At 55.5% G+C, this 22,022-nt stretch overlaps 7 protein-coding genes and 1 non-coding gene across 8 annotated transcripts, besides 1 other annotated feature; 4 read left to right on the top strand and 4 right to left on the bottom strand.

Moving 5' to 3' along the window:
- Positions 1–2: 2 nt before the first annotated feature.
- Positions 3–1,151, top strand: CYME_CMK034C (hypothetical protein; the record flags this gene model as incomplete). Its single annotated transcript, XM_005536408.1, has 1 exon — positions 3–1,151. The coding sequence occupies one exon, from the start codon at positions 3–5 to the stop codon at positions 1,149–1,151; it is 1,149 nt and encodes a 382-aa protein (XP_005536465.1).
- Positions 1,152–3,765: 2,614 nt separating this feature from the next.
- CYME_CMK033C (hypothetical protein) lies at positions 3,766–4,323 on the top strand (the record flags this gene model as incomplete). Its single annotated transcript, XM_005536407.1, has 1 exon — positions 3,766–4,323. The coding sequence occupies one exon, from the start codon at positions 3,766–3,768 to the stop codon at positions 4,321–4,323; it is 558 nt and encodes a 185-aa protein (XP_005536464.1).
- A 98-nt stretch (positions 4,324–4,421) lies between these two features.
- CYME_CMK032C (hypothetical protein) lies at positions 4,422–6,566 on the bottom strand (the record flags this gene model as incomplete). The annotated part of the gene is made up of 1 exon (XM_005536406.1): positions 4,422–6,566. The coding sequence occupies one exon, from the start codon at positions 6,564–6,566 to the stop codon at positions 4,422–4,424; it is 2,145 nt and encodes a 714-aa protein (XP_005536463.1).
- A 2,619-nt stretch (positions 6,567–9,185) lies between these two features.
- Positions 9,186–9,539, bottom strand: CYME_CMK031C (cytochrome c reductase subunit 7(VI); the record flags this gene model as incomplete). The annotated part of the gene is made up of 1 exon (XM_005536405.1): positions 9,186–9,539. The coding sequence occupies one exon, from the start codon at positions 9,537–9,539 to the stop codon at positions 9,186–9,188; it is 354 nt and encodes a 117-aa protein (XP_005536462.1).
- Positions 9,540–9,891: 352 nt separating this feature from the next.
- On the top strand, positions 9,892–11,202 carry CYME_CMK030C (hypothetical protein, conserved; the record flags this gene model as incomplete). Its single annotated transcript, XM_005536404.1, has 1 exon — positions 9,892–11,202. The coding sequence occupies one exon, from the start codon at positions 9,892–9,894 to the stop codon at positions 11,200–11,202; it is 1,311 nt and encodes a 436-aa protein (XP_005536461.1).
- Positions 11,180–13,336, bottom strand: CYME_CMK029C (similar to GTPase activating protein; the record flags this gene model as incomplete). Its single annotated transcript, XM_005536403.1, has 1 exon — positions 11,180–13,336. One exon carries the CDS (start codon positions 13,334–13,336, stop codon positions 11,180–11,182), a length of 2,157 nt encoding a protein of 718 aa, XP_005536460.1.
- A 589-nt stretch (positions 13,337–13,925) lies between these two features.
- CYME_CMK028C (eukaryotic translation initiation factor eIF-4A) lies at positions 13,926–15,179 on the top strand (the record flags this gene model as incomplete). Its single annotated transcript, XM_005536402.1, has 1 exon — positions 13,926–15,179. One exon carries the CDS (start codon positions 13,926–13,928, stop codon positions 15,177–15,179), a length of 1,254 nt encoding a protein of 417 aa, XP_005536459.1.
- Positions 15,180–16,778: 1,599 nt separating this feature from the next.
- Positions 16,779–21,812, bottom strand: CYME_CMK025T. The gene has a single exon (XR_002461372.1). It is a non-coding gene; the product is annotated as a hypothetical transcript (transcript).
- Positions 19,482–22,022: part of a sequence feature (possible transcribed region) that runs on past the window's edge.

Raw genomic sequence — 22,022 nt, 5'->3', positions numbered from 1 at the left:
GTATGACGTCACACGTTATGGGAGGCAAGCAAGCGAGTGTGCTAGTCTCGTGCCTGACAAAGCCGTTGGAGCCAGACGGGCGACCCGCTTGGCGCAGCTACAGTTCCGTGCCTCAGCCCAAGTCGTCTCCGTCAACAGGTGCTACCCATGTAGCGGCCACATGTGTCCATTGTCAGGCTGGACTTGGGGGCTTTCCGGGAAGGTGGCGTCCAATAGTCTCTGACTCCTCGGTGCCAGACATTGAAGTAGAGCCCTGCTCTCTGAGTCTCGGCGAGACACGTAGCAGTCTTCAGCTGTTGCTAGATGCATCGGCGTTGGCTATGAAAGAGCCGAAACTGATATACAGGACAGAGAACGGTCCGCAGCGCTCCGCGAAAGCTCGTCTCCTTGAAGCTGAAGGCGTAATGAATCAACCGAGTAACGAAGATGTTGTTCAGGAACACGGGCGTGAAACCAATGGCGGAATTTCAAAGCGGGATGCGCTTTCTACCTGGCCGGAGCAACTGCATACGGGCGAGCGCCAGAGTGCTGCGAATCTTTGGCGCGTTCCGAACGAAACGAATGAAGTCTGTCAGGCATCTGGTGCGGCGTCGGCGACGCAGAGAGCCGGCATCGCTGCTCCAGACTGCGTTTCTGAGACCGGCACTCGCGGATCGTTTGCAGCGTCGGGTTCATCTGCATGCGATGGCGATGCATTAAGTGACAGACCATTCCCCAGTTGTGCGAATCACGTGACGACGAAACAGGTCAGCACGTCTTGCGCTGATGAATCCCGAGGCGAATCGGGATCATCATCGAAAGCGTTGCTTGTGAATGACCGAGAGAGGTTAAGGGACTCTGCACGGCAAACGCATCGGATGCATGAGCAGAAACGTCGCCGCATGATCTCCTCACGCGTAGACGCGCTCATGTGTCTGGTGCCGGCAGTACGCGGGTATGCAACCAGGTTTGGTCGGAAACCAGACCGGGCCACGATCCTCGAGGGTGCTGCCGAATACATCCGTTCCCTGGAAGCCAATGTCGCAGCGCTGAAAACGCGCTTGCAAGAGTTGGAAGTTGCTAATTTCGTTGCAAAAAAATACGGCGTATCGTCGCCTGACATCACGCAGTACAAACCGGAGCATATCGTGCTTCGACATCATTGCAGGTAGTGTCCGGTTCCTCGGTGCGACCAGAGCGAACTGGACCAGACCGCGGCGCTTGCGCTCATGGCATGCACAACGCAGTGGTTGCAGACTCGTGCCGCCTCAGGCAGCCAGACCATGCACCAGGTACGTTTCGCAGCCAAAGCGTGTGCATGCGAATCCACAGCAGTTCTTGGCAAAGGGGTTTTTCTCAAAAAGGGTGCATGCCACATTGATCGACGACGAGTTGATGCCAGTTACAGTCTGTGACGAGTGGCGGGCGTTGCGTCTCTGTGGACGCTCTGGAAGCACACTGCAAGAACCTGAACGAGAGGCAGCGTTTCCGCGTGGCAGCATGCTCGCTGCGGCGCATAGCCGAGTAGTTTGTGCACCTTTATCAGGATCGGCCCTCTGCGAAGTGCTCCGATGATGAAGGTTATATCTTTCGGAAACCGCTAATCCACGCAACATCCGATACTTGTTTGTAGGCTTGTGCGCCAGTCGCGACGGCGCACCTTGGCCTTCGGCAAAAGTCCGCATACCGACCCAGGAAGCGTTCGCGGCAAAGCGAGCATCGAACATCGCGGGTGTCGGACCCGCGCTTTTCTGGAAGCTAACCGCGCACGACGCGAGGCACAGGTTGTGCGGAAGGCGCGTCACGATACACGCTTGTGGTCGCTCGAAGCGGATTTCTCATTTACGATGTGCGGTGTGTGCACTGCGCTGATGGCTCGACACCCTACCACCTGCACACCTGTCTCGGATGAAAATGGAACTCAGCATAGCTCGTGTTCATCCTGGCCTGCGCTTTTCCCCGAACTTTTTACTGAGGAACTGCTCGATGTTCTCAGAACAGCAATAGGGGCCGAAGGATATCTACGTAGTCCAAGGAGTTCTCGGTCGTGTTTGCGCAGTGGCTGCTTCGACGCTTTGCTGCTGAAATTTACCACGTTGTCTCGATCGAGATACCGCTGTACGCATTCGAACCAGGGCTCGTGAACTAACCGATAGTTCTTTCTGATTCAAACGTACGAGTCTGCATGCCTCAGCTTTCCGTACTCGTGATACGTTCAGGGCATGCATGCTTCATATTTCCGATTTTTTCGTTTCAAGGCAACGCTTGGGCGAAGCTAGTCGCACTGCATGATTGATGGCGGAAATATATATTTCGACAGCATCGCATGACGCCTTGTTCATACGCTCATGTCGAATGTTGGCTGAACATGTCACGTCTAATAAGCGATTCCGTTCGAAATACAAATCCTCCGCTCATTGTAAACATCGTTGAAACGGCATTCGACAGCAGCATGATACCACACAGGGGATACGCTCCCAGTGACTCACGTCTCATCTGTTCGCGTGGAAGCGAGTAATGGACTCTGATCGTCACTGGCATCGCTTCCAGTGGAGCGCCCGCCAGCGATCTGTACGGAGAATGTGCTAAGGAATCGATTTTCTCGATTTGTTAGCCACCCTGAATTTTCCTTCCGATACTCGTGTCATCCTGGAAAATAACCTGCTCCAAACCTCCTCCATGGAACGGATCAGCGTGCGCTTACGCATGCAGCAGAAAGGGAATTCGCTGCGGGCATTCCCCCTGGAGAAATTTTTGATCCTAGGGAACCGCACTGGGCGCGGAAACGGAAGCGCACATCGACGGCTACCTTCTGTGCTTGTCAAGAGCATGTACCGAGCGAAGAAGCAATCGTTCACGCGCTTCATTGCAGCGCTTCGAAAAGCAGATAGGATGCAAATGCCCGAGCACCGTTCCACGGTCAAATGTCACAGCTGGGCATGCCACACCGAAGCTGCATGCAAAGAACGTCCAAAATGGGAAACGAATCGTAGATTGCAACTACTCCCTGTGCGTGAAACGCGTGACCAACATCGGATTATCGCGAAATCTGAACTAGCACCATACCAGCATCATCCACTGAATGCCAGCAGCAGAGCCGGACGATAAAGAGTGACCAATGGATCTAGAGCCGGAAATTAGAGAGCGAAAAACGAAACAGGAGAAATGTATGCAACGGCGGTTGTTGATCACAGTGGAACGAGCGTCCCAAGATTTCGTGTGCAGGCTCGAGTTAGAGCGCTTGTTCCATTTTATGCTGACATGAATGCCGTATCGAGCGATCCAGCAGGAACCTGCGGGTAATGGCCGGTGACAAGCGCCGCTCTGGTGCCGCATGATGCACAGTTTCCCGGATATTGATAACCGCCATGCACTCGGGTATGCCCAGTTTGGTGGAAAGCTTTCGTCGTTCCAAGCGGACGCTGGAGGGATCTGCTCGTGTGTGAGCACGGCCAGCGAGACCTCGGCAGGTACCGCGGCACACCCGCAGCCTCCGCAGCAACGTTTGCATCGATAAATCGCTCTGCTTTTATCAACTGAGCTGCTGCTGCTGCTGCTGCTGCTGCGCTCGAGGCGTTCGAGAGAGCTGCACAAGGCACTGCACGGTGCCGTAGACGGTTATCTGCGGGTATGCGGATGCACTGCTTCAGCGATCTGGCTTTCAAAGTTCGGTGACAGTGCTGTGACCGCGCACTCTCAACTTCGAAACCACACCACCTCGTTGGCTTGTCAAGCGGATGCGCTTCTAGCGCAGCGTACGGCACCGAGCCAGGAGTCGCGCGCTTGATGTATAACGACGGTGGGTTCACGCAGCTTTTCGTGCTCGCGCTGGGAATCGGCTTGGTACTAAAACCGCAGGACCTCCCGAGGGCTGCGCACTTTGTTGGGCGTCTCTGCGGTAGAACAGTGGCGCTGGTGAGGGAGCTTCGACAGGGCGCCACGCAGCTCGCACGTCTTGTCGAGGAAGAGGAGGGCGGCGTCAGTGCAAAAGCTAGCAGGCAAGGCGCTTCGCCAGAGAAGCATGTGAACGCGTTTCAGCTACACAGAGAGCTGCAGGAGAGCGCGGCGGAGCTGCGTCAGCTCCGCATCTTGCTGCGGCGGGAGTGGAATGCGGCAACGCCCATGGCCCAGGTGCGGCTGCCGACGGCTATGGTGCAGAGCTATCGGCCGCGGAGGCGGTTGCCAGCAGCACAAAAGACCACCGAGTCCGGCACTGCGGAGGACGGTGGCGCGGATCTGGTTCTGCGGGCTCTGGAGGAACGAGCATTTGCTGATAAAGTTCAGCACGTGCTGGACGCTGCGACTGTGTCAAGCTCGGCAAGCTCAGAAACGAATAGGCACTAAGTTCCTGTATGTAGCGAACCATGTCAGCGGGATGCATACATAACCGATTGGTCATGACAGATCTCTATGCAAGTACGAGTCGGGTATGTGTCCAGCGCTTACGCGTTGCTCGCAGGTTCGGTAAAGAAATACTCTTTCGCGGTGCCGTCTGGAGTTGCCGTAGGCGAAGCGAGGCATCGATTCGAACGCTGAGAACGAACGAGACCGTGCATCTCGAGGAACTCAATGGCTATCATTTCGTCGTCATCGCCCGAGAGCTGGATCGCTCCAGAGGGCTTCAATGCGAGCATTGAAGTAACGAGTTCGATCGCCACCATTTCAACATGTCGTCGACGATGAACGGTCTTACTCGGCGAGGTCGATGAAGCGAATAGAAGTTGCAACATCATTGCAGCTCGCTGTTCTGCCTTTTCGCGTTCCAAATGTTGCGACACGAGCTCTTCAGGGCCGGGCTCGCTGAAACATCGTGGATGCAATCTGTTACGATCAGCGGATTCAGGGCAGTCGCTGTCGTCCTGGCGCGTGTTGCTCGTCGGTACGCAAGCCTGGCGCTCCAGTTCGGCAGCCGCGGAGCACGTCGCTCGTCGTCGATCGTTGGATTCGATCGTGTCAGCAGGGTCCAGCACGCTCGTCTGTGGGCTGGACACTGGGCGACGAGGTCGCGACTCGCTTGTTGAATTCGAAACTCCGTTGGAATCGATGTTGGCTCGCACTCTTGCCGCCGTAACAGGGGCGCAGCTGGCGAGGAGCTCCTGGAGCATCGCCTCCAGCTGACTCTGCTCGTTGGTGAGCATCTCGAGCTCAGCTTCCCTCTCGCTAATGGACGATCTCAGAAACTCCAGAGCGTGGATCAGCTCATCCTCATGCTCGGCAGTTGCGTATGCACCCTGCTGCGAACCCTTACGTAAAGATGATCTGGATGCGGGCAACACATCGTTCGGGAAAGCAGCGGACCTTTCACGCTCGCGGTATACGTCCTGGAGTATTCTCTTTCGACGATCTTGGATATCCGCTTCGACGGCGAGAGTGTGCCGAATGATCTCGGGCTCCGCAGGCATCGATCGCTGCGACAATGCCGCTTTACTGGACAGCGATGAGGCATGGAAAATCGGATGCAAGCCAGGCGTCGTGGCGTTTTCCTGCTCATCACCATTGTCTGGATCCGATGCATCTGTAAGGGCGTCGCTCTGGAACCGCATCAAGCCACGGCTTGGATGCATGGAGTCAGTTGGTCCACAGGCGCCGTCTTCGGTGTGCGCAGACAGTGGCGCCGTTTCGACTCGCCTTGCGAGCCACTCGCGGATGAGTCTGTGAAAGCGCCGCACCAGAAGCGCCCAGTTCTCGCATTCTGTTCGTCCACCGTTTTCGTTTCGCGACGAATGGTGCTCGTGCTGGGCAGGTCTTTCCGCACTCACAGCACCAACATCAAGGCATCGACAGTCTGGCTGGCTGACGCATATTCCAATCCGCGCTGCGAGGCGAGCACAGAACTCAGTTGCTCCTGTTCCGAGTGCGCTCTCTGGTTTCCGCGCGAAAAAGCAGCGTTTCTGGATCGCATCCAGTGCACTGCGAAGCTCCGCAACACAAATACGGGCGTAGGCTGCATCGGAGACGTTGCGCGCCGCGAGTGCGTCATCGGCTGCCTTTCTGGACAGCTTTTTGGACTCTTTTTCATCTATCGTTCGGTGCTTGTCGCCCGCTTTGGCTGAACTCGCACCAGCGTCGCCACCTGACCGACCTGTGTCCGAAGGCTGCAGCTCACGCGTTGCAGCACGCTGCGCCTCAGAGCAAGTGGGTAGCCCCGCTCCGCCTGCCCCGCGTGCTTGGATAAGTTCTGGTTGCCACGCATCATTCCTGAAGCGGTCGTTATATCGTACAGGTGCCTGATGCGTGTCCAGAGAGCATCGCCGAGACAGCGGAGAGCCGAATAGCGTCTTTGCTGCACTGCTAGGTAACCAGAAACCGAGCTCGCTCGCTCGACGATTTTGCAAAGCATGATAGCTGAAAGAGCCCTGTTTCCGGAGGTTCCGCTTCTCCACTCGTCGCTCGGCTGTACCACGGATGCCGCTCATTCCCGACAATCCGAAGCCGAGGTGGCGAACCGTCTGTCGGTGCCGTCGCCTGCGTTGTGCACCGCTGGAGCAGCGCGCGTAGCTTGCCGGATGACCCGCGCGGATTGCCAGCCGCTGATTCAAATCGCCACGCGCATCGCGCGTCAAATGCGCTGCGGGAGGTGCATCCATCCTTGGGCAGTATGTACCTATATGTCCTATATTGGGATGCACCAAGAGGCCCTTGATTTTTGTTTCTTGTTCGATAGAGCGTTTCCAGGGACTATGGGCCGAAGACTGCGGGATGAATATGGGTATTCGGGGAATCGTCCATTTTTCTTCATGCTGCTTTCGAATTCCATTACCGATACTTCTACACGGATGTACCTGTTATTGCTTGCGATCCACAGAGTAACGCAGAGGTCGTTCAGGGGCCTACTTTATTGGTGGAGTCAAGGCGTAGCGCTCAGCGTAAGGGCGACGGAGCAGGGCATCGCAGGCAGCATACCCAGCTGGCAAATCACTTGCGCACTTGCGGGTACCTGCTACAATTCAATGATCCGATCTATCAAAGAAACGCATGTGGCGGTCTGCGTTGCTGGTGTACACGCGCACTTGCGGGTACCTGCTACAATTCAATGATCCGATCTATCAAAGAAACGCATGTGGCGGTCTGCGTTGCTGGTGGTACACGCGCAATTGCGGATTTGTGGTGCGGTTCAATGATCGCAGATCAGACAGATATCACAGGTGGCGCTCTGAGTTGCTGCTGCTGCTGCTGCTACTACTCACTACGGGTGCGACGATGGCGCTATCGCGTTTCTGTACGTCACCTGAGGTGACGCGTCCAGCGTTGAAGCGAGCTCCTGCAAGTGGGCTCGGCACACGCGGGGCAGCGAATCCGAGTATGTCGCTATGTCGTTGAAGGTATTCGAGAATCGAGCGGGTGAAATGCTGAATCATCTGTGGGAGATGCAGGTTCCCAGGCCATGCCATGTGCCGTTTTCTGCATAGACAGAGGACTCTAGTAATGCTCATCCATGCAGCAACAATAGTGGACTGCCGGCTTCTCTAAGCTTGAAGCGAAGACACGGACAACGCGCTGTCAGCAATAGGTGAAGGGTATTTGCGCTGAATGAGCCTCGATTTGCCTAAGAAAAGTGCGTACGCTCCGGTCCGTTGCATGTTTTCGTATTACGATAGACGGTGCGGCCTGCTGGACGAAGTTCTGATGCCCAGATGGTCTCGGGCTAATTAAGCTAATTGCTGACGGGTGCACTCAAGCAGCTGACCGTCGTTGCGGTCGTTGCAGTCTAGTGTCGAGGTCTCAGCACCGGGGGTATATGAATCCCTCCGAACACGTCCACTGGGCTCCTCTAGATGGTTTTGCGTATTTGTAGGCAATTTTCCGTTTCGTACATTGGTACAACGGCACCCCGATTGAGCAAAACTCATACTAGCTCGTGCTCCGTCTCGCTGGAGATCATCGATGCAAACGCATGAATGGGAAACCGGCTCGACAGGGGCGCTATCAACGATCGTCCTTCCGCGGTGCCTGGATCGCTCATCTGTTCCCGCACCGCATGTTTTCTCACGCGCTACCTGCGTCGTCGTCCTTTTCACTGCGCAACTCTTCGGTCGGACACTGCCTCGCACCAGCCTGCGCGCATCCGGAGCCAGTTAAGCGTTCGAATCGAATTCCGAGTTCCAGATCTGGTATCAAGTTTGCGCGCAAACGCCTGACAAGTGGATGCGCTCAGCAGGTATTCGCGTCTGAATGCTCCGTAGAGCCGCTTTTCTGCGGTGTTCACCGTGACCCGGTGGTTTGGCCTGGCGGATCCATTCGAATGCGATAGCCAGCAGTGAGCGATATGCATGCTGCTGTACACATGCACGGCCAGACATTTTAGAGCGCTTCCGTACGAAACGAACACTTTAGGAATGGCGAGCATGCTACGAATGCCAACGTTGCCCGTTGTTGCATATATTTTAGGAAACAGATTCATTCAAGCTCGTTTCTGTGCGTAGAAAAGATTACATGTTTCTACATCAGCGTGCTGAGGAAGACACTGATCGCTTTGTGCATCGCAGCGGCTGATGACTGCCACGGAACGGCTCCGCAAGAGTTTGGATGCAACCTCCCAGCGAGCCCGAGTGAAGCCGAACCCCGTCGAGGCATTACAGCGTAGCGCGGCATTCGAGCAGACGGGATCTCTAATCAAAGGCGATTTTCGAACAGAGCATATATCGCACGGAGAGAATCCATGTGTTGACAGTTCGTGTGCTTCTGTCCGTTCCAAATGAAAGTTCCCGATTTTGCGCATCTAACGCTATTCGCTGTACTCAAAGTCACTGCTTTCGCCGAAGCCGAACCAGTACTGCTTAAGAACGTGGAACGCAGCCCAGCAGCTTGAGTATATCCAGGATGCATCGTTACCAGTCGCGTCTCAGCTCCGCAGTGCTTAGGAACGGGTCTCGGCGGGCAGGGCGCCAGCCATACGACCACTTTCACTGAGATACGTTCGAGCCTGCATGAACACCGCCGGGCACCGTCCAGCGGATACACGGAACGGGCACTGGCCCGACCCGGTCGTGATTCAACGGTTGCTACCCGAGGCAGCACTCCACGAGGATACAGGGCGGCGCTATCAGAGCACGTCGCATCACCTAGCCGTTATCCGCTGGAAGAGAATCGCACGTCACAACCGTGCACTGCTCTGGCCAACAGGAGAGCCCAACACGCACCCGATGCGTTTGAAATGGCGTGGTATCCCACCTTGTCTGAATAGGGAGACCCGTGTCCCCGCGCTATTATTCACCGGACTCAATCAGCTCCTGCCTCTTCTGCTTTATCAGGGAGACGCGCTCACGCAAGTAAGGGTTCCACACGTCTTCCTGTTGCGCAATATTCTCTGCCAAGTACGTTTTCTTCATCGATAGGTCAAGGGCTCGTTTGATGCGTTTCCAGCGCAGTTCCTGTTCGGCGGGCGGTAACTGCTCAAGCGCGGCGCTCACCTCAGGATCCGTCTCAAGAAGCAGGTCATCGTAGCGCAGGCCGAACTTGCGCAGCTCCTGCTCGACCTCGCGACGGTACCAACGAGCCAGCGCGGTTACAAGTGGTCGAGTACCAGGCACACTCAACACCAGGTCTGCGAGCCGACCCATTTCGTTCCAGTGCGCTTCGCTGCGAAAGCACTAGGGAAACTCGGACTGCGCAGATACCCGTGTGACGAAGCGCTGAGGAAACGCGCTGCCTCCGCCACGCGATGCCGCCTACTGCCAGACGGACGCATCGGATGGCATGCGCTCGGATGATTTTGGACTTGAATGATCTGAAATGAAACAAGTCAGTATATAGATGTATATAATTAGATGAGCTGATAAGAAACAGCACTGTTCAAACAACATGACAATGGATTGAATGAACTCAGGAGCGATACCAGAGAGCGGCGGTGCGGCTTATCGCAAGCGCTCGACGCATGCGACATGCCCGCGAGGCATACCGCAGTGCACCTCCATGCCTGCAGCTAATCATATCCAGCATCTGTTATATGTAGCGACATGCAGTGCTTTTGTGTGTTTGGGGGTTTCCGTGGCCTTCCTCGGGCCGAGTTTGCCTGCGCTGCACGAGCTCGTGTCGGAGCGAGGCGGCGTCACGAAAGACGGGTGGTTGTTCTCGCTGGGTGGCATCGCGTACTTCATCGGGGCCGGTTTAAACGGCACGCTTGATCGGAGTTTTGAAGCGATGCTTCTAGAAAGCTTGCTTTTAACCGTGTCCTTGGTTGTGTCAGGTGTGTCACAAGCGATGCTTCCGTTCTGTCGAAAGCGCTGGCAGCTTGGGGGTCTGCTCTTCATCACTCGTCTCGGCGCCGGGTCGCTGGATGTTAGCGGGAATAGTATCATCGCCGCATCGGGCAGCGTGGCAACGTCTTGGATGCAGTGTCTGCACGCGTGCTTCAGCGTGGGTGCTTATCTCGCACCGCTCATCTTGGCGTTTTGGCTCCGCACGTCCGCGTATGGGTTGTACCTCGGCTTTGCTACTTATGCCGTTTTCGTGGTGTTCTCCTTGGTGCTCTTGTTTATGTACACTGCGATGCTGCGTAGATATGCAGAGAGAAACATATCCAGCTGTCCAACAGGCAACCGGGCTGTCGACGACAAGACCCAACTAGGCCCGGTCGTCGCGAGCGAAGCCAAGGCCGTCATCAGCACCACCCGTCAACGCCTGGTTCGCATGGCGCGCATCACGCTCGTGGTCGTCGTATTCGCGAGTTACGCTGGCTACGAGGTTTCCCTCGGCGCATGGCTCGCTGTTTATGCCCACGAGGCAGACGGTGCAAGCAAGGAGCTCGCTCAGGCGGACATGGTGTCGGCGCTGTTCTGGGCGGCAATCATGTGCAGCCGGCTACTGGCGATCGTCGTGTCGGTCTGGTTCAGCGCCACGACCATTCTAACGTGCTGTGTGATCGAGTCGCTGATTGCTTGGCTGTGCACGCTGTGGCGGCTTCGCTCGCTTCGTGTCCTAGCTGCATGTCTTGGACTCGCAATGGGACCAGCCTATGCAGCGCAGATGAGCATTGCAGTTGAGATTTTTGGAGACCGCGAACGCTGCGCTTCCGAAGTTGCAACCTGGGGCACAATTGGATCGACGCTTGGTGAAGCGCTTCTCCCATGGATCGTGGGCATCTTCATGAGCCGCTTCGGACTCGTATGGTTTCACCGTACGATTATGTCATACGCCTTTTTGTGGTCAGCGTTCGCAGTGGCGCTCATTTGGCGACGGCAACGGCCACAGACGATGGACCCTAAATCAGGCGCTTCTGGGTAAGCTGGAGTTCAATCTCCGCTGGTAGCCCGAACTCTTTGAAAAGAGTTTCCGCCTTGGCGATGACTAGCTCTGCATCATTCCGCATGGCCATGCGGCTCGCATACGAAAAAAGCTCGTCAGCAGATAATCGGTACTGGAGGATGACGTCGCGGTGGAGCTCCAAAAGCGCCGCAGCAACATAGAGGTGGAACAGACCGCCACCAACAGAACCAGGCGCAGCCCACATGACATCCCAGAGATACAACACTTGTTCAAAGGGGAACTCGCGCTTAAAACGAACGAGAAGCCAGCGATAACAAAAATAGAAATTGTCTGCTTGCTGTTGTTTCAAATACTCGTACAGTCCACCATCAATGTGTTTCGTGATGATCGCCAAACGTGCGAGCTCCTCATTCATGCCCGATTGATCTTTGCGGAAATTGCGTTCGAGCACATCCATCAGCGCTGCAAAGCACCAGAACGCTAAGGCCTCATCCTTCGCGCCAAGCACATATACAATGGGAGCGGCGAGGTCGCTCATCCCCTGACAGTAGCCCAAATCAAAGTTAAAAAACGCATGCGTGAGCAAAATGTTGAAGAGCTGGGATAGGGCTACGCTGTCGTCGTTGCGGAAGAGATCAACGTTACGATCTGTGCGCACAACATCTTTTTCGATTTGGGCACGACGATCCCGGTATTTCGTGAAACGTCGCTCCTGCTTCTCGCTGATACTGCGCCACTGCTCGCGAAGTACCACGTACTCTTTCTCGAGACGAGACCTCTGCTCCTGCTCTTCCTCTGGTGATATTGTCCAGTCGAAAACACCCAAAAGATAAGGCCATGCATCGGCACGTGCATCCTCCTCGAGGCCGCCAGCGAAAATCGCACGTCGCATCGCAAGCGGATCGAGGCGACGTCCGCGCTGGAACGCCTCCCGAGACACACCCGCTGCCGCCCGCAGCGGTCGATACCGGGCAAAGTCCCGATCCAGGGTTCGCAGCGGGGGTATGATTTCCCCATTTTCATACTGAACGGTGACGGAGGCGAGCGGCTCATCCGAGGTCGCGTCCTCGCTGACCGCTGGGTATTCATTATCTTTCGAAGCGGCGTTAGGGTTGGCGTCGTCGGTGACCGTAGACGATGCCGTGCGCCGACCGCGTGTCCTTCGTTGACGGTACGCTGCGCTGAGCGAGCTGGTCGCTGTTCGTGCGAGGCGTGTGATCTGCGCGAATCGCTCCAGCAAATGAAACGTGAGCTCTTCTTCGGCAGCCAGTGTGGTACCGAATATGGAGTCTTCTCTGGAACTGCCGGAGACTGCGGAGGGGCTCGAGGCCTCCGAGGCATGCCGGTGCTGCTGCTCGCAAAGTCGTGGGTTCGCTGATGGCGCCTGCGGGATGACCACCGGGCCGCTCTGGATGTGTGAAGGCTGCTCCTGGACGAGCATCGCGATCGCAGCCGGTGATGCCGAAAACCGTCGATTGGTACGGGGCTGCACCCGAAACCCTTTGTTGGAAATCTGCACATTCGATGCTTTCCTCGAGCGTGGACAGTCATCGGCGATTGCAGCCCGTACATAGAATAGGTCCGGATCCGTGGAGTCCGGCTCGAGTTCAATATGCCTCCGAAGTGCGCTGAGAAAGTCGCGAAGTCCTCCCTCTTGGAAAGCTAGTTCGGGCAACATTTCGCCGCCTTTCTTGGTAAAGCATACTCTAGGGCTGCCAATTGCGGGTAGGTGCCGTCGCAGCGCGAGCAAGTCCCCGACGCATACACTGAACGCATGCGGGTCGCCTCTGTCGAGTGGCTGCGACGCTCCATGGCGGCGGCTGAACGTCGCCTTGTCCTCCGGGCTCACGCGAGCAGTGTCCGTTTGACAAAGCTCTCTATGCTTTGTGCTGGGTTCATAGGGTGCCCAAAACACCCAGACGGAGGCTGTAGAGGACTCGGCGTGACCACCAGTGTCCGCAGCTGGCGCCCCGGCGCCCTGCGAACGTTGTCGACGCTCAAGACCAAGTGCGCCGGGCCGTCGGTCGTTGGCAGTGAGCACAAGAAGAACATTCTCGCGCTTGTAAAGGTAAAGTGCGCAGTCCCAAAGCGAGCTTTCACTAACGCCCGTCCGAGGCGGAGCCGGCTCACAGACGTCCCTCGACACGGACATGAAAGCAGTACCAGTACGCCGTCTAAGTTTTGTGCGCGCTGCAGTTACGCCTTTGTCCGTTACAGTTCGCCCAGAGCGGCCACACCAGAACGAGTAGTCGCGTCAAGTATCGTTCTGATACAAGCCCATAAGCAGTGAGCCGGTTGTTCAACACGGTGCATTCGGCACTTCCGAACAGCACTACTGAAACACTGTCGCCTCAGCAAGTACGCAGGTAGGAAACGAACCAGGTCAGCATGGAGTCGGGTGACTTCAGCCTCGACCATCGACTGGAGCGCAGCCTGCGTACCGGCATGTCCACGAGCAATCAAGAAGCAGCAGGCAGCAGCGGTTGCTCAATGGCCGAAACATCCCAAAAAATCCTTCTATTTCCATTATGTCCCATAAATTCCATTCTGATCCATGTTAGGCAAGGCAAGGCACTGCGTTGCGTGAACCAGGGCGGTGGCCGGCGCGACGGCGCGCCGACGACGGCGAACCCGCCGTCCATATGTCTGGTGTGCGACGCGTCTGTCCAAGTGGACCCAAGTCTTGACGCTGTCGTATCTGTGGATACGTGTACACAAGTTACGTCGCCTTTCTGTGAACCATGGCGGAAGCGAACGGCACAAGTTCGGTTGCTGTTTCGAGAGATACCGGCTACAGTAATGATGCTGAGCATGTTGAAAACGTAGAGAGCGCAGGGGAAATCGACTCCAACGTGACAGAGGTCTACGAGTCCTTCGACGACATGGGGCTGCGCGATGAGCTTTTGCGAGGCATCTACGCGTATGGTTTTGAGAAGCCGTCGGCCATCCAGCAACGTGGCATTGTACCAATGGTGAAAGGGCGTGACATGCTCGCGCAGAGCCAGTCTGGCACCGGGAAGACTGGGTGCTTCGTCATCGGCATGCTCCAGAACGTGGATACCTCGGTGCGCAAAGTTCAGGGTCTGATTCTGGCACCGACGCGCGAACTTGCGCAACAGATCCAAAAAGTGGCGCTGGCTCTAGGCGACTATATGGGCGTTAAAGTTCACGCGTGCATCGGCGGTACAAGGGTTGTAGACGACCTGCGGACGCTGGAACAGGACACGCCGCACGTGATCGTCGGAACACCCGGGCGAGTGTACGATATGATCCAGAGAAGAGCGTTGGATACGACGACTATCAAGTGTTTTGTGATGGACGAAGCAGACGAGATGCTTTCTCGTGGTTTCAAGGAGCAAATCTACATGGTCTTCCAATACATGCCGGCAAACTGTCAGGTGGCGCTTTTCAGCGCCACGATTCCCGCCGAGATCGTCGAAATGGCCGAAAAATTTTTGCGGGATCCGGCACGTATCCTGGTTCGGAAAGATGAATTGACACTGCAGGGTATTAGACAGTTTTACATCATGGTAGAGAAGGAAGAATGGAAGCTAGAGACTCTGATTGATTTGTACGAAACCATTTCTGCTTCGCAGACCGTTATCTTCGTGAACAGCCGGCGTAAGGCTGAATGGCTCAGTGAACGTATGCGTGAACGCGACTTTACGGTCTCAGTTATCCATGCAGACATGAGCCAAGAGGAGCGAAATCTGATCATGCGCGAGTTTCGCTCAGGCTCGTCGCGCGTGTTGATCACGACGGATCTGCTCGCTCGCGGTATTGACGTGCAGCAGGTGAGTCTCGTGATCAACTACGATCTACCGTCAAACAGGGAGAACTATATTCATCGTGTGGGCCGTTCCGGGCGCTTCGGTCGCAAAGGTGTTGCGATCAACTTCCTTGCCAATGAGGATGTGCGGACGCTACGCGAGATAGAGGCCTATTACAACTGTGAAATCCAGGAAATGCCGGTCGACATCAGTGATATGTTGTAGAGGCGTCTATGTCGTCACTGGCGATCGCCATCCAAGAAGCTTCTCGCGAAAGACTCTGTAAACTGAGCAAACCTAGAGACCCTGCCGGTCAGTGCCGTATGGCGTACGCGACTCGCGTAGATGAAATCGTACCCATGCTCAGACATGGCAAGGAAAAGGTTTCCACGCGATGCCGGCTTCGTGGCGCAGTCGAGGGCATTCCTTCTGCGCTAGTTAGCAGCAGCTGGTATCGATATGTGTGCATGCGTGAACTCCTGCACCCGTTTCAGACTGGCACAGAACACTGAGCGACTCGCTCTCTTCCTGAACGTCGATCTTGTTTCCGAACTCTGTGTAGATGGACAGTCACGACATTCCTGGTGCAGGAATGAGCGCTTACCAATGGAGACGTCTTATGGGGATGCTCGGCCGCTTTGATGGAGCGCCTGCTTCGACGGTTTGCCGGTGGAGTTCGATACGTCACCAGAGTCGATATGATTCACGATGTCGCGGAACAAGGGTTCGTAAAATTACCGATATCACGTTCCATTTCATACGTATGAGCCTCCGCTCTTGACCTTTTCTTACGTGTACCATGCTCAGATCATTGATTTCTCGAGTTTTCTATTTCTCTTTTTCAAGGCAACACGAGGGTGCAGCCACTCGCGATTCTACATGATCGACGAAAAAACCTGGACGTTGTCACTTGACAACTTGTTTACAAGCTCACGCCGAGATTTCCCTGGAATTCCCACGTCTTAAACTTGTTAATGTTTAAAATACAAATCCGTTCGTTTTTATGGTTCTTCAGGAAGCAGCATCCCACAGCAGCATCATACGTGTCACGAGATACGTTTCCAGACGCTCTCCTGTCTCGTGTTTCCATGCGAAAACGTCTTGGATTCGGACGCTAGTCAACGCAGCGATCGCCCGCAGTGGAGAATGCGTCACCGCTTTGCATGGAGCGGCCAGAGGCGGATCGAAATGTCTCGAGTTGATGAACAGCCTGGAGTTTCCTTACGGTACTTGTTTCATCATGGACATTATTGTGTTCCACGAATCCTCCATGGAATGGGACAGCGTACCTGTCAATTAAATTGTCGCCCAGAATAGGTCCGTGATCGTGGTGTACGGCGCTCGGCAGGGAAATGGAGGAATGCATCAAGTGATGCCCTCTGTCCCTGTCAAAGGGCACGTGCCGCGCGATGAAACGAGCGTTCTCGTATCACAGGGCGGTGCTCAGCAGATGAGATGCGCGATAGACGTACTGGAACACCTGACCACAGTCGAGTGTCAGCGGTGTGCGGGGCGCAACCAGGCTGGATACAAAGATGGTGAGCATGGCAATCAAAGCATAGATCGCAACTTCCGTCCATCGATAAAACGCATTGGCAACAGCCTTAACCGGCGTAGTCTCGACTTTACGGCAGCGGTCAACATCCGTCGGCCGCTGACAACGCTGCCAGAGTGACAAGAGAGACCACTATGTTCAAAGTCGGGAATAAGAGAGAGGATTATGAAGCCGTCACAGAAAAAGCCGGCAACAACCTGACGATACTGTTAAGGAGTCCCCAAAGGTCAGTGTGTACGCTCGTCGCTGACGACCTGGTGTATGTTATTCTGGCACGGGTTTAAAAGGGGCGCGCTATGGCTGTTCCGCCGTGCAGTGCTCGGGGTGCATGTGAGACGCAATGCGCTGCAAGGACTTGTTACAATTTGACGTTAATGGATCCGAGTTTCTTCGCGTCTGGGGAAAGCGCTGCACGCCCGGTAGTGTTTCATACTCGCTTCTGATTTCATCTGCGTTTTCTACGGTGCTTAGAATCTGAAGCAGCTCAAATGCTGCTCACCCTTTGCGTCATGACGATGCTGGTACAGCACTCATTTGCAAATTCCCGTCTCGCATTTCACGACTTCGCTCGGAGTCGTTTTTTGTAGTTCCCGATGCATGCCGTGAGAAGGCACCCGCGCAAGCATCGCCAAACCACCACGCTGTCTCTGTGCGGCGTCCGCGGCGACAGCTGTCCATCCAGTGTCGCTCGGTCATGGAACCCGTCATACTTGTATTAGAGTGCGGAGGACAGACTAGGGCCTGCTGCATCGACAAAGCGTCTGTGATGGAACTGAGATCTCTTTCCTGGAATTCGGTAGGGTCAAGGCATCCAGAAAACTCTGCCTCGATCCAACGGTCCTTGGGGTTACGGTAATCTAAATCTCCGATCCGTGTCGTCGGATGCTGCCGTGTGTATCCGGAGTTCTAAAGTCCGCCTCGATCGAATCGGTCTACCCGAAACGAACTCGCATACGCGTACACGGAGGGTCCTTCACTGAGAGAGCGCTTCGTGGCTGCCGAGCGCACCTCAGCTCACCCCTACTCCCGCTGTCAGCGAGCGTCTGAATAGAAACCGAACTCGGAGAGTCGCCAGAAATCATACGGTTGCCGGGTTCCGGGAGCGGCACTCCGTTACCATGCAATGGCAAGCAACAGCGTTTCGTAGCGCGGTGGACGCCCTGCGTTGAACGCCGAGAGCGTCAACGCATACGACTCCTGGACGTGCGTCTCCACGACTGTTACTGTAATCGGTTGCAAGGTACGTCAACACATGTGGGCAGGCGGTTGCCATCGGGACACATTCGAAAGTGACGCTGTCCCAGATGCCAAGCTCTGTGCTTGCATCATCATCATCAGTAGTTCGAGGTTGGGTTTTTGGTAGGCCTGCCACCGCCGCTGCTGATGCCGTCAGCTTCAGCGCTGTTACGGCACGGCGGTCCAACGGGGCTACCTACCAGCTTATCGTTATGCAAAGCTGCCGACCCAGCGATCACGATGAGTAGGGGATGCAAAGCTTGGACGCGGATCCGGGAAAAATTTTGTCCACAAACTCTGCGCATATGTTCAGCTTTGAATTTTCCTGCAGGGGGTGCCGCGTTGGCCTTGGCGTTCGCTCCCTTCGTATGCAACTCGGATTGCCAAGTGCAGGAGGACTGTCCTCTACTTGAACATTCCCTGAATATTCTTCTGTAAGGTTTGCTCACGGACAGAAGACCGTTGTCTCAGTATGCGGATGCCGGCGCATGCTCAGATTAGGGTTGGTGCGGGATACCAGCACACAAATGGAGGCCATATAGTCAGTCATATCGGATCATGGAAAGCTATTATCGTTCACCAATGACCAAGGATACACAATCCTAGTGTGGACTCAGGGCGCTGCAGTTTTCCTGGATGCCTATTTCATACCGTACCAGTATTCCGCTCCAGGACGCAATCGAAATGCCGCACCTCCGGGTCGCTAGGATTCTTCTCACTGAAAGTCTGCAACGTTTCAATAAGAGGCGCATACAGTGTACGACACGATTTACCTGAATGATCGCGCGACACATAAAGCCACTGGACGCTCCGAAATCATGAGATCGTTCCCAGAGATCTGGAATGGGGGCTTTCCAACGCTCGATAGACACAGTACATGCATGTGTTCTTATTGAAGAAATGTAAGCACGAGATCGTTCCCAGAGATCTGGAATGGGGGTTTTCCAACGCTCGATAGACACAGTACATGCACGTAAGCGCTCTTATTGAAGAAATGTAAGCATAGCGAGCTTCTCAGCTTTGATTACTTCGTGATCTGCCGTTTGCGCGGCTGACAGTGCACCATCTCGCGCATGCAGCTCTGTTTCGCACCGTTCTTGTCTGTCGGTTTTTCAGCATGCACCCGCACTCGTGGCGCATGTACGTCGTGCTGAACGCACCGACAGGAAGCGTGCGGCATAGGCACCTGAGCTTATTGGACACTCCCGTCGAAGCATGAGCAGGTCCGCGTCCTTTGCGCGCTACTGAACATCCAGCGTCATAGGCTGCCGCCAGGAAACGATCGGACCTGCCGGGGATTTTCGCTTGGAATTCACCGATAATGCCGGTGAATGCGAGTTTCCCGCCTCTGTAGAAGCGACACCGTTTGCGACCTCAGCGTAGTACCAAGGACGCCCACCAAAGACCCTCCACACGATGCATTTGGTCGCTCATGGACGCTCGGAATAAATTATAGGAAGCATAACCCTCGGCTCCATACGGTGCCTGGAGCGTCGACTTGGGTCCTGATGCCGCCACCGCTCCCCTTGCTGTTCGTATGCATTCTAGCGCCCATCACGTCCGACTGCCGCTCATACCGAGCGATTGAAGAGGTTGAGCAGGTTCATCCGCTTTCCGTTCAGGTTGTGACCTCCGCCATCTTTCAATAGATAATCGGTGGCGGTGATGATTTCCCCCCAGCGGGGATCGACGCACGGCTCGTGACCTTTCCCTTCATGTGCCCGGATCCGTTGGATATGCGTTTCGTGGCTCGACGCAGGTTTCGGATTCACAAGCGTCACAAAGACCGTCGAGCTTGGTATCCCGTCGGTCGCCGTCGTCACTGGAAACGAGAAATCTTGAACGAGCGCCGCCAGTGCTCTTCGTGTGGCTGCTCGGACGCTTCAGGCTTACTCGCAGAGAGCAGCGGCACCGCACAGAGGAGGCCATCCAGTACACAAGTGTCTACTGACGCGCGATTCACCTTGATCTGGCATACCGAGACCACGTCGAATAGACGCGTGACGTGCACCGGACGGTCGGATCCCGAGAGGGGGGCTGCTCAGCTCTGGAAGCACCTGTCCAGAGAAACGTGGTAGCACAGGAGCCAAACGAGGCAGGCAGGCAGGCAGGCAGGCAGTGCGCTTCAGCCACTTTTCGGATACGATATCTGCAGGTGCGACGCCGAGCACTAAACGATATCGTCGGGCGATCTGGGGCGATTCTGGCTCTCGTTGCTGCTTTTCTTTTCGAAGTCGATACCAGTTGGAGCTCTTGCGTATCCAGCTCGTCATTTGCCTCCATCGATATCCAAGAATCCCGTCAACCTATCTCCCCTGTTCTGGACCACTGAGGTGAGGCTGCGACACGCAGAGGGCGCGCTGCATGGGGCGCTCGACATTGGCCGGCATGTAGTGTTTGAGGTTGGCCCCAGACATGCCGGCACCTGCGCTGCGGACGTTCTCATTACAGACGCCGGCCTACGAAGCGTCACGGCATGCTGGGTGGCGTGTTCTCAAACCCTGGATGCCACGACCAGGCCGTATTGCATCTTGTTTTCTGGCCATCTGTTGTCGCACGAACGTTTCATCGAAAGGTTATGAGAGGAATGTAGACAACTGGCGGCCGTGCGTCCAGCCCTCCGATGAGCAGATGCTTGACGAGGCGCGTCTGGGCGAGCGCAGCTGGGCGAGCCTTCGTTGAGTACGAAGCTGCGCGATCCTGAATGGCGTCTCGCATCTCACGGCTTGACAGATTCTCGCGGGTGGTGCATTTCTTGGGGAAGCGGTCGCATCGCTTTGAGACAGATCTTGTCGCTCCGACATCTGTTCCTCCCCGTCGCTCCTTACCCTATTCTCGGAAGGCTCTTTCTCTGGTTCGCCCGGTGGTCGCTTTTCTTTCTCTAGTTCCTGGCAGGCGCCCTGCATTCCATCTCTATCGAGCATATCTGTATGTCGTTCTCCCAGTGGAGACTCAGGCGCACTGGGTGGAAGGTTGCACTGAAACTCGCCCTTTCTATGTATGTATCGACTACTCCTCAAGCACCTCTCCATCGTCGTATCCGCCGAGAGCTCGCCCACGGACGGAAGCGCGCCTCTCAGCTCCCGTCCGGGCACGAGCAGCGCGGCGACGCATCAGCTCATGGCTTGCAAAGGTGGAGAATGGCTTGTCCAAGAATGGTGTCACAGATGCGGACGGCTCGTCGAATGAGTCGTGAGCATCCATCCATGGTTCGACAAACTGAGCAGGCTCCTTCAGCTGGACGGAACCAGGACGAATAGGCTCACGCAAACATCAGCTCAATGCCAAGCTCAGCTGCACAATCCGTGGCCGCTCTTGCGTGACAGAGAGCGACGTTGTCCAAGAGCGTATCAGAAGAATGTGGAAAGGAGAAGCCGAAAAGCGCTTCGACGCATCGTGAGGAGTTGAGTGATCACGGCTCTTTTGCTATTTGGTGTTGGCGACACCGAAGCCTCGCACCCAGGCCAGCTGGTGCCGTCCTGCTCGCTAATCTCCTTTGTAGGAATAGCGATTTGTCCCTCTTTGAGTAGGCATTCACAGGTGTACCATCCCTCCAGATTCGAGTCTCAGCGATTGAGACGAACACCTCACGCTCCGGTAACAAACGTCCACGCGTCCATACGAGATCAATAGAGTGTTGTTTATTGCACGACAGTCTTCACGACGAGCGTTTTTCTCCTGTGTCTATCAGCGTGTCTTCATCAGCATTCGTATGAACCACACGGAAGCCTCACATCCTATGGCTTCCTTCGCCGTGTTCCCAATAGAATGCATGGAATTCAATGGATTATCCAGGACACAGTCGTCTTGGTGGCGTTCGGTGACTTCTGTTTCGCGTGCACGATGCTCAGGACAGAGACGAGAACAGGAGCGCTTCATCCACGAGCTAGCCAGAGCATACCTGAACTCGTACAACGAAAACCAGCATGGCAAACTAGCTGTGATAGTATCAAGACTTTCCACAACGTTTCTCCAACCTCCATCATACAATCCCTCTGTTCAATAACCCTGAGAAAAACAAATAACAACAAAAAGGCCGTTCTGATGCAGGGTTTCTAGCGATCACTGCTCCGTCTACAGCACGTGCCGCGACACAGTCGAGCGCTGAAGCAATCTCCCGCGCTACGGGGCCACCGCGGCAGGGCGCCGCAGCGTTGCCGATTTCGACTGAGTCGCGGCGACGGGGCCACGTGGCGCCACCTGCTTCAATGAAGATCCACACGGGCGATCCAGATGTCGATGGTCGATCTCGAGCCGTCGCCTGGACGCCGCGGCGA

Source organism: Cyanidioschyzon merolae, chromosome 11, assembly GCF_000091205.1.
Source record: "Cyanidioschyzon merolae strain 10D DNA, chromosome 11, complete genome".
Taxonomy (NCBI): Eukaryota; Rhodophyta; class Bangiophyceae; order Cyanidiales; family Cyanidiaceae; genus Cyanidioschyzon; species Cyanidioschyzon merolae.
This window is presented reverse-complemented; position numbering and strand designations above follow the sequence as displayed.